Source organism: Nicotiana tomentosiformis, chromosome 8 (assembly GCF_000390325.3).
Source record: "Nicotiana tomentosiformis chromosome 8, ASM39032v3, whole genome shotgun sequence".
NCBI classification, from domain to species: domain Eukaryota; kingdom Viridiplantae; phylum Streptophyta; class Magnoliopsida; order Solanales; family Solanaceae; genus Nicotiana; species Nicotiana tomentosiformis.
The window spans coordinates 128,404,880-128,416,345 of record NC_090819.1 but is presented as its reverse complement, the minus strand read 5'-3'; the positions used below and the strand labels follow the sequence as shown (position 1 = coordinate 128,416,345).

Sequence of the window (11,466 nt, the reverse complement as noted above, 5' to 3'; positions counted from 1 at the left end):
TGAATTTTCTTTCATTTTATAATTTGTTGTGTTCAATTAAAATTTCCAAAAGGCACTTTATTAACATCTTAATCACACACATTCCAAAAGACAATTTCTTCCTCTTAATTGTAATTTCTCTTCTTCCGTCCGTTATGCCTTTCACCCTTGATGCCCTTAAATTGATATCATTAAATTACTCTTCCTCGCACCTTTTTGTGTCCCCAAGTTTTACAATGCTTCAGCGTAAGTTAAGGCTTCAACATAATGTTATGACCTTTTAAATTCTTATACGTTAAGGCTTTTCCATCTTTTTGGAGCGGTTATGGATCCTTTTCAATGGGAAGAGATCTTTTAAAAAGTTTCTTCCGAAATAATTATGTATACTGTTATTCTGTATTTCTTATTCCATGTTCTTTTATATCCTAAATTATTATCTTAATTTTTTTTTCTTGCAGTTTTTCTATTGGTCATTGTAGTCGTGGCCTCATCTTAAACAAAAGGCTAAAGATGGTGATTTAGACATTACTAAGACTTACATCTTCTCAAATGGTCATGAAGCTTCTCCTCTAAAAGTAATGTCTTTCTCCTCCTTTTTTGTTTTCTCTCCTCTCATTTCTTCCTTTGATCTTCAAGTAGTATAGTTTCTGTCTGTAAAAAATATAATTTTGAATGATGCATAATTTAAAAGAAAAACCCATTGAATGTTTCCTTGATGTGAATTTGGTCAAATTTTTTTGTAATTTAGAAAGGTAAAAAAGTTCTCTTTCTCTTTTGTTATAAATGCAAGTGGAGAATAATGTATGAAGAATTTAACTATATTTGTCATGCACTTTTCGACCAATTATACTCCTTTAATAGTCCGTTGATAATATAATTTTGATTTTTGTGAAAAACGTGATCTATATTTTTGTAATGAAATAATAACTACGGGGTGAAAAAAGAAGTAATGAATAAAATTGAAAGAAGAGAGGAAAAGGAAAAGAAGAATTATGTGGGAAAGAAAAAGAGATTCATTCGTTGAAAGGGGAAGTGTATTGGTCTTCTCGGGTTCTTTACTTTTCTTGATGACAATAGTAGCCATTTGAAATTATTTGTAGAGTTTTCAAGAAATTATCATTGATACTCATGGAAACTTAGGATCTTTCTCCCATATTGAGTTTAGTTGTTGACTATGAAATTTTTGTATATGATATATGTATGGAATTTAATTAAAATTTGTGAATACTAATTTCATGTTGTATATTTAGTTCTTCAATTGATTTTTGAATAATGAGTTTTTTTCCATGAAAGACATATGTGTATGAACTAATGCTAATTCCTGGAGTTTTATTGGTTTCTTAATCCAAAAATTAAAGAAATTATCTTTTCTTTTTATCAATTCCTTTGTTGTCGACTCATTGTCATTTTATTTTCTTTTTTTAATTATTTTTTAGTAGCGAAAAAACATACTTAGTTCTAATTAAACAAAAATTTATCTCTATCACGACTTGATTTATAAAATCATTCTAAATTCCCTATTAAACCGTGCGAAGCAGGGACACATTCACTAGTTTGTCTTATATAAATTGCTCTAAGTGTTCAAAAAGTCCTATAAATTTAATTCCCCAGGGTAAGTGATTGGGAGTTGTTCCACAAGAGTTGATTTATGGTTCAAGAACTTGAAAGTAATACATATAATGACAAGTTTATTCTTGTAAAATAATAATTACTCCTATCCCACATACATGCATTATGTTGGAAACACATATATAGGTAGCAGCTAGAGTTAGTGTTCTGATTACAAAAATAGGAACTGATACATTGAAGTAATAGCTAGTCTTAACTCTATATTAACAGAAAAGTGAGTTATGATTAGTAGTAGTAATGAACACTTAATAATAACTAGCAAGAATAAAATTAATTAAGCAGAAAAGCATGTGAAAACTACATTGTCCCCAAAACCAACAGAGTTTGTTGTGTAAATGTAGTCATTATTCTGTACCAAGCAAGAAGATTGTGCTTGTTGCCCTGAAGCTACTTTTCGTTCTTTCTGATTGGACTGAAACACATTTCTTCCTTTTTCTGATGTTCTGTTGAGTTTATTAGCAGCAGCAGAAGCACTATTCCGTTTCTCCAGTCTTCGTTGAATAACGTACTCCTCAGGAATGTATACATCCATTTGAAGTAAATATGAATTAGTAATTGAACACTCAAAATTAAAGAAGAAGAGAGTGCAATTTATACAAGTGAAAAAGTGAAGAAAATATTATTCAATGGGCGTCAAAAGGGGACCAATGTTTTCCACTAAACCAGCAACTCCAAATTTTTGCATTTTTTTCTGTGTTTTTATTTTGGTCCGCTGGTATCAATGATTCCCAGGTGCGCAGTCCACAGCAGAGTACGTGTGTTGGTTCTCGAGGTTTTTCTGGCCCTTATCGTTTCTGTTTTCACGCTTGGATCTCTCTTTACACGAAAACATGCGGAGATAGTGCAAACTCTTTTTTTTATTTAATATTTGACAATTAAAAACGAGTTAAGATTTGAAGCTTATTAGTTCAAAATTATAATTCTTTTAAGATATTGATTACTGGATTAATAATTCGTATAAAATTTAATAATATTTTTAAGACAAATACATAATTTGAACCAAGGCTACTAAATTTAACAAAACTTCTAGCCAATTATTCAGCTCCACCCCTATTGGCAATGGTGAGGTGTATACTAGGTGTCAAATTTAAACTTTGTAATGTGACGCATAAAACATATATAAGATAGAATATCTTTGGGTGTGCAAGTAAAGTATGAAAATTGCATAAATTGCTTCTCAAATTCTGGTAATCGAAACCAAAGACAACCAACTATCCCAAATATGGGCCGATTTGAATCCAGTGCCAAACTGAAATATTTTAGGAAAATTTACCATTCAAATCTAAATCTAAGAGCTATTAACGGATTATAGCTATCTTTTAATTTAATTATTTTTCATAGTTACAATGAATTTTCAATTTACCTATCATAACTAATACCAAATACATAGAGTTATTCCACTGTATAATCTTTTCTCTTAAACCTCTTTCTCTCTTCTCCCTCATCTTTCTCTCATTTTCACCTCTCTTCTCCCTCGGCAACAGAGAAGTCATCGTCGACCGTATTCTCTGGCGGACCTCTATGAAGCCCAACTAAACAGCCGCCTCTTTCTCTCTTCCCCACATATCACCACCCTCCGCCGTATACCCCTTCACCGCGAATCACCCTTAAACACTGTCGTCACCCGCCGTCAAGTCCAGATATGAAATCACGAAGTTACGATCAATCCATTACTGGTAGCGAAAATAATGGAGGAGGAAGATTGGAAGCGTCACCGGATCTGGATCTAACGGAGATGTTTGAATCCATGGCTTCTTCTCCTTCTTTGTATCTCACATCTTAGTATATTCGTCTTACCTAAGACTTATTCCTTTACCACTACTTTTCACGTCGGAAAAAGAAGCTGCCTTTTTCTTCCCCACTACCTTTCACGTCGGAAAATCATTGTATAAATACAGTGTATTTTGTATTTTCGTCAGAGATCCAAAGTGTATTTTGGATTTTTACCGGAGATCCGACGGGTTTTGATTGTATTCTTCATTTTTAAATACGGTATATTTTGTATTCTTGCCGGAGATTTGACTGTGTTCTTTATTCTTTTAGTTAAATACAATTAATGTTTAAAAGGATTTGAATGTTTTCTTCATTTTTTTCAGAGTATTTACAGTGATATTTTGTATTTCACCAGAGATCCGACTGGTTTGATTGTATTCTTCCTTTTTAAATATAGTGTATTTTGCATTTTCGCCTGAGTTTGATCGAATTTGACTGTATTCTTCATTTCGTCATTTTTTTAGTGTAAATACCTTCAAATACAGTCGAATATGTTCAACCTTGCCACATCAAATAAGGTTGGATACAACTGAACAGCGTATTCGAATACACTCAAATACACAGGAAAAGAAAAATAAAAAATAAAAAAATACAGCTGAACAGTGTATTCAAATACAACGAATTGTTCAAAACTAGCTACGAAAAGTAAATACATAAAATGTAACTACGAATTGTTAAAAGCTCATTAAAAGATAGTCATTTCTGAAAGTTCCCCTAAAGTAGGTTCGCCTACAACCAGGGGCGGATTTACATAGAGCTTTGTGGGTGCTGGAGCACCCATTAACCCCGGCGCTGAGTATGTATAATGATATAGAAAATATGTAAAAGGGCCAACAATACCCCTAACGTATTGAAAATGGCTCAAAAATATCCTCTGTTAACCTTTTGGTCCGCAAATCCCCCTAACGTTTTGTTTTTGGGCTCAAACTTACCCCTATATCTAACCGAACTAACCTGGTTAGTTTTTTGATTTTAACTTCGCCATGTGGCATTTCTTTAACCTGCCACGTGTATTATTTGTATTAAATAAAACCCGCATGTATCTTTTAAAATACCCAATGACCCTGACCTGCTCCTATATATTTGAACGGTCGGCTAAAAATAATTATATTCGCTTGTTAAATATTAAAAAAATACATGAATTATATATAAAAATATGTATATTATACATTAATACTTTACTATATATTTTACATGAAATTATTTTTAGGAGAAATTGTACGGTGTGGTTTTTCCTATTAATTATGATCTATCTCGAATTTATTAAGCAAATCTGACAATGGAACGACAGATTTTGCTAATATTTTAGCTCTATCGTGATATATTAAAACACTATTAGTTCCTATTGAAAATATCAAGTGAAGTCCATTAATGTGCTAAGCAGTTGGATATGTATATAATTAATGGTTTTAAAGAATTTTCTTTCCATATGTTTCTTTGCTTCTCCTTTAGAAGGTCATATAAATAGAACATTATCATTTATATGTTTGCAAATTAAAATTTATATTTGTTAAACTTGTTAAGATTTGCAAAATTTGACGGAAAAACTACACCGCATAATTTTTCCTAAAAATAATATCATGTAAAATATATATTAAAATATTAATGTATAATATACATATTTTTATATATAATCAATGTATATTTATTTTTATATTTAACTAGCGAATATAATTATTTTTAGCTGACCGTCCAAATATATATGAGCGGGTCAGGGTCGTTGGGTATTTTAAAGATACGGGTGGGTTTTATTTACTACAAATAATACACGTAGCGGGTTAAGGAAATATCACATGACGAAGTTAAAGTCAAAAAATTGACCAGGTTAGTTCTGTTAGATATAGGGGTAAGTTTGAACCCAAAAACAAACTTGACATAAGGTGAATTAGTCAACATATATGCAACTTGACATATATTAGCATTACAATCGATGGTTTAACATCACGGGTTTGACATTGATTGTTAGTTGATAATTAGCATTAATAGAAGCAAGTTTAATAAAACACACTGCAACAATTGGATAACATGTTTCGTCTTTATTTAGTTATAGTCAGAAATCTTCTAATTGTAATCAGTTTTGTTAAACAACAAATGAATTTGGTCCGTTTGGCTCAGTTACGGTAACACTATCCAAATTCCAAATCAATCTGACTTTTGCCGCTAAATTAGTGCCGACAGTAAAATTAACAATTATAGAAAAGTGACTTTATATGGGAAGGGTCGGTATTAAATTCTGAAAAGCCTATAATTAGGGTGAGAGGTTTTTCTGAATGGTTTAAATTTTATGTGACTTTTTTACGCTTTGTAAGGTAAGAAATAGGCTTGTTAATTTGACTTTTTTACGTTTTGGAAGTAAAATTTTATGTTGATTGGTTTTAAATTTTATCTTGGTGCTGCAAACTCCACAAAAAAAAAAAAAATTGTCAAAAAAGCAGTTTCCAGAAACTGATCCCAAGAAAATAATCTCTCCGTCTCAAATTATTTGTCGTGACTTTTAAAAATAGATGTCTCAAATTATTTGTTATTTTAAAAATTCAAGATAAAATTAATTATTTTTTCTTTACCCTTAATAATAGTAATTATTCTTGAATACTACTCCTCAATTATAGAATAAATATTCAATGAAGATAGATTATACGGTAAAATTGTCAAAAGAAAACCTCCTATTTATAATTTTTTTAAATTTGCGAGTAAAAGAAAAATACAATCGTTAGAGACGGAGGGAGTACCTTTTTTCTTCTTTTTTTAAAAAGATCTTTTCAAAAAACTGTACCAAAATAAAATCTAAACACCACCTAAATATTTGCTAATGAGGTTATCACATTAAAAGAATCACTCGTCATCAATTAGGGTGTTGGCCTTATCTTAAGCATATTACGTTATAAAAAGTACTAACTTTCACAACTGTCAGTATTGTATAAATAGTACTACTCGTAACAGTTGAACTATAAAACCTTAAATATAATATTGTCCCAAAAGAATTAATAAAGATTAATTACTTGTCAACTTTAGATAATAAAGCACGATTGCCTTATGTGTCAGGAATCACGAACTCATAGACACTGATGCTTTACAATTGGCAAAACAAGGAAAGCAATATGAAGATAGAAATCCATCAGCATCACTAACTTTTACAATTAATTACTCCTACTTATTTCAATACCTGGAAAATTTAATTGATGACTAATACTCCCTCCATTCACTTTTACTTGACATGTTTTGATTTTTCACGTCTCTTAAAAAACAATGATTGACATGATAGTTTTACCACAATAACCCTATTAATTGATACTCAATAATTGAACCCAAATTCTCAAATAATTTCTGAAGAAAAAAAATACTCCAAAGAACAAGAGAATAAAAGATGATTTTAGTGGACTTTTGTGTTTAACGATTAGGGATAATGAAGAGTTCTCCGTAAATTCTAATATTGAGCATTGGAAAGTTACAATTGACCATTATTTATTCAAGAAATGTTGGTTAATCAATTAAGGGTAAAATAGGAAGAAATAAATTTGTCTTCTCTTGATATACGTAAAGTGATAAGTAAAAATAAAAATATATTTTTAGTATATATGTCAAGTAAAAGTAAACGGAGGGAGTATCAACTAAGATATGCATTATTGGAGAATAGATAATTCAATCATTCAACTTGATCTTGAGAAGAATGTTCATGTTCTTTTTAATTTACTTTTTTTTATTTATAATCGTGGTGTTCGGACCAGCTAATCTCGATTAATTTTATGAAGTATTTCTTACCTTCTGTCAGCATAAATATCAAATAATTCTATCCGCTAAAAATTGGACAGACGAAAAAAAAAATTTAGTATTTTAATTACTCATTAGTGTGACGTAAAATGGTTGTGACTTGTGCGTTGAGTACCGTGTACAAAATTTGGTGTAATTACTTGTAATTTAAAATTCATACGTAATTAAATCGGTTCTATTCATTTACAGTTGCTTTTGAATGTTATCGTTATATTTTTTACCTTGGACTACAAGATTTTGGTTGTTCAACATACCACAACCATTCCTTGATTATTTTAATTCAATCACAAGATTTCCAGCATTACATTTATTATATTGTTAAAATTATAAGTTCAAATCTAATATTTATTAAGATTTAATAAACTTTTATATATAATTTATACTTCGTGTCAAAAGTTATGAGTTCAGTTTAACGTACTCTGGTCATAGGTTTATCATATATATAACTGTATAAAATAATTAATAGGAACCATTATGATTCGTGTAAGAAATCAAATTAAGGTGCATATACATTCCCAAACTGTTCTTTTGAAAAAGAGTTTACTTATGTAAAAATATTTGTATATTTTAAATATTTGATAAGCATAAATACGTAAACTGATAAAGATGATAACTAACTTGTAATCACAGGTATGGTAAAAAAAATCTTACTGTATCTAATTTAAATTTTAAAAAAGAGTTTAACTTTCATAAGAATTCTTATTAACATCAGAGAAGGATAATCCTTCCCTATCTGTGATGTTCTCTATATAACTTTTTTTGGCAGCTTCCTTTATATATATCTATTTCTACCTACTCTCTTTCTACTTCCTTTATCTCTCTTTTGTTTTCTCTATTTTCATTTGACTCTTTGAGGTTCTTGAATATTCAAAAATTTGGGCTTAGTATATTTATATCAAAAACACAGCACAACATTTTCATATAAGTTTAACATCAATGGGAGAAGAAGCAACTCTTGTAGTTTCTCCAATAGCTTCTAAAGAAACTCAAGAAAATGACCACAAAAATGAGCTAAAAGAGGAAGTTGAAGAAAATGCTCTTGCTCTTGTTCCATTAATAGAGGATAATAAAGAGCAAATCTCTCCCTCTAAACCTCCTCCTCCTGCTCCAGAAAGTATATACTAGTATTCATTTTTAAAATACTTTTTCTTTGTTGTATTTTGTGTATATTTTTTGCTTACATATCAGAGATTTCTCTTTTGTATTTTATTGGTTTGTCACTGTATATTGTAGTTTTGAAGAGGTAAGGAGAGTCTTGAACCAATGTTAAAGTTGTCATCGTGTGACTTATAAGTCACTCGTTCGAACCGTAGAAGCAGTCACTAATATTTGCATTAGAGTAGGCTATTTACGTCACACTCTTAGGGGTGCGATACCTCCTCGAACACTACATGAATGCGGGATATTTTGTGAATCGAACTGTCTTTTATTGTAGTTTTTAGGACTATTTTTTGCCATTTTAATTTAAGGAGTGTTGATTGGTTAAAATCTTGGGTTTCTGACAGAGGCTGCAGATTCTGGGATTCAGAGAAGTACAGGGGGTTCCAAGGACAGAGGTAATTTTTTTTTTTAATTTAGTTTTGTCTAATTAATTTGCCTTTATTATTATTATTATTATTATTCATTTATAATTTATGGGGTACTTTTGAGAACCATTTCCAAAATGAGAACATTTTGGAAACTGTCTTGATTAAGGGAATTATTAAGAATAAGCTTTTAGAAAAAAGAAAAATAAGGCGGTGAAGTGAAACCTTGAAAGGTACCACTAATTGAAAAACTATAGTGTAAAGGACTTAATTTTGTAAAATTTTTAAAGGCTGTTCTCAAAATCTTTTAGTTTAATATTCCTATTCCCCATTGAGTAACTTTCTTTATTTCACTTTTGAAAGGAATGTTGGTTTTTATAATTATATGGTATTTTTGGTTGTTTAGATGCTGCCCTTATGAAAGTTGAATCAGAGAAAAGATTGGCTTTGATCAAGGCATGGGAAGACAATGAAAAAACAAAGGCTGATAACAAGTATATGATTTTCCCTCCTGATTTTTCCAACTCTATTCCTTTTTATTCATGTATTTTATTTATTCATTTTGGCAATCAATATCAACAGGAAAAAAAAAATGATAAGAGAAAATAAGCGTACTTTTTTATTTGTTAGGTGAACACAAAATGAACTGAATGTGCCTTCAATGCTGTTAAATCCAACTTTCTTGGAATTATTTGCATTCTGTACTAGTCTATGGTCCTGCAATTTTATTTCAGCTAGGACATGGGAAAATTGTTTTAGGAAATAAAAATTGACACAGAAATATCACAATGTTCAATGAAATGCTTATTTAGAATAAAGGATGACAATCCACAGGAATTAGCAACACCTATATATGTATGTATAACACTTTATCCCACGATATTGTCCGTTTTGGGCATAGGTCACATGACTTTAAAATACGTCACTAAAATCTAAGGTTTGTTTACTTATATTCCCAGCATCTCTTATGTGTTTGTCGATGCGGAATTCGCCTAGACTCTCCCATTATGTATTTTCACTGTTTATCTGTTGATATCAATTTTCATGTAAGGTTTTTATTTTGGATTGTTGATAATAGTCATCATTTTCAACAAATATCAGGGCATTTAAAAAGTTGTCTGCTGTTGGAGCTTGGGAGAGCTCTAAGAAGGCAACTATAGAATTTGAGCTGAAACAAATTGAGGTGAAATTTTGATTTACTTAGTACATATCATTTAACTGCTGTCACTTTTTGAGTTTTTTTTTTTTTTTACCCTGGTGTCATTTTCTGATCAAGCATGCAACTTCCTATTGTTTCCACTTTTAATAGCTAAATGAGTTAGGGATAAGAATTACTTTTGCTAGTTTACTAATATATGAAAGAAATTACTCTTGCTAGTTTAGTTCAAGATCACATTTTTATGATTTCCTAGACTACTTTTCATGATAGGGGATGTATCTGGAAAAGTAAAATTCAAAAGGGTAGCCCGGTACACGAAGCATTTTGCGTTCACGCAGGGCTTGGGGAAGGGCCGCACCACAATGAGGTGTGATGTAGACAACCTAAAAATTCAATTCTTTTAAATTCTTGTTAGGGCTGTCAAATTTGGCTCATGGCCAAATGACCCGCCAAACCCGCCCAAGGTTGAGTTGATTATTAATCCGTCCATTTATTAAACTCAGTTCATCTTGACTCAACTCATCTCTAACCCATTTAAAGTTGGGCTGATTTTTAAACCAAATTGAACTTTGCCAAAATATTTTAGAAATAATTCTTTTTCGTTTGATATGTTATATATAATCATAACAAAAGAAGAAAAGTCTTATTTAGTAATTATATAATTAATAAGAAAATAATACATATTAACTAAAGTTTGGTAAGAGTTTGGCGGGTTGGGTTATGATCCGAATTTTAGTTCATCTTAACCCAGCCTATTTCAACCCAAGTAATTTTTGGGCGAGAAAATTGGCACGCTAATTTATTGACTCAACTCATTTTGACCCGTCCAAAATCGACTCAACCCGCCCATTTGACACCCCTGAATTCTGGTCATATATATGCTTCTCATGTACCTCTAACTGAGCAGGAAGAATTTGAGAGGAAGAAGGCAGAATATGAAGAGAAGATGAAGAACAAGATGGCTGTAATTCACAGGGAAGCAGAAGAAAAGAGGGCACTAATTGAAGCAAATCGAGGCCAAGATTTTCTAAAAGTAGAGGAAACTGCTGCAAAATTTCATGTTACTGGAATTCCCAAAAAGTTCTTGGGTTGCTTTGGCCGCTAAATTTTTTTTATCAAATATCTCAAAAACAATCATATGCAGACTCTGCATTCTGTTTTTCTTTTTCTCCTTATTTGTTACCATGATATTTCTAGTTTTATTTCTTTGAGTTGGTTGGGTATAATTGCTTAATGATTGATCCTTTTGTGTATAGAGCAAGTACTTGATTATATTTTTGATAGAACAATCATGTGTTATGAACAAAAACTCAGAATTTCTGTTAAGTTGGTTCAATTTTTCATGTTACTTTTTGTTTCTCACTTCGGTGTCCGATATCCGCTCTGAGGCCGTGACTAATCTGCATTCGTGCCACATAAAGCACATTAAAGGGGGAAAAGCTCTCAACCAATGATTTTTTTATTCTCAAGTCTCAATATGAGACCTCTAGTTAAGGATAAAAAAATCATATCCCTATAACATTTACTCTAATTTCCGGTCTATATTAGTAATAAGTTTCCTTTTCCCTACCCTTTTTCATTCCCTTTTATTATCTTTTTAAATTTTCTTTAAAATGATCTATTTATTTATTT

General features: G+C 30.8%; 1 protein-coding gene and 1 long non-coding RNA gene across 2 annotated transcripts; both read left to right on the top strand.

Annotated features, from left to right (window-relative positions):
- Window positions 1-231: 231 nt before the first annotated feature.
- Window positions 232-3,677, top strand: LOC138896965 (uncharacterized). Its single transcript, XR_011410624.1, has 2 exons — window positions 232-554; window positions 3,093-3,677. It is a non-coding gene; the product is annotated as an uncharacterized lncRNA (long non-coding RNA).
- A 4,292-nt stretch (window positions 3,678-7,969) lies between these two features.
- On the top strand, window positions 7,970-11,196 carry LOC104117720 (remorin-like). Its single transcript, XM_009628806.4, has 5 exons — window positions 7,970-8,263; window positions 8,655-8,705; window positions 9,082-9,169; window positions 9,777-9,858; window positions 10,742-11,196. The coding sequence occupies exons 1-5, from the start codon at window positions 8,086-8,088 to the stop codon at window positions 10,937-10,939; spliced, it is 597 nt and encodes a 198-aa protein (XP_009627101.1). The 5' UTR covers window positions 7,970-8,085; the 3' UTR covers window positions 10,940-11,196.
- The last annotated feature ends 270 nt before the right edge of the window (window positions 11,197-11,466 follow it).

Bases quoted from the DNA above. Each gene is read 5' to 3' on its own strand.
- LOC104117720 (XM_009628806.4), top strand. From the start codon at position 8,086: ATGGGAGAAGAAGCAACTCTTGTAGTTTCTCCAATAGCTTCTAAAGAA. The intron at 8,706-9,081 runs GTAATTTTTTTT...TTGGTTGTTTAG, and splicing joins AGGGGGTTCCAAGGACAGAG to ATGCTGCCCTTATGAAAGTT. The intron at 9,170-9,776 runs GTATATGATTTT...AACAAATATCAG, and splicing joins AAAACAAAGGCTGATAACAA to GGCATTTAAAAAGTTGTCTG.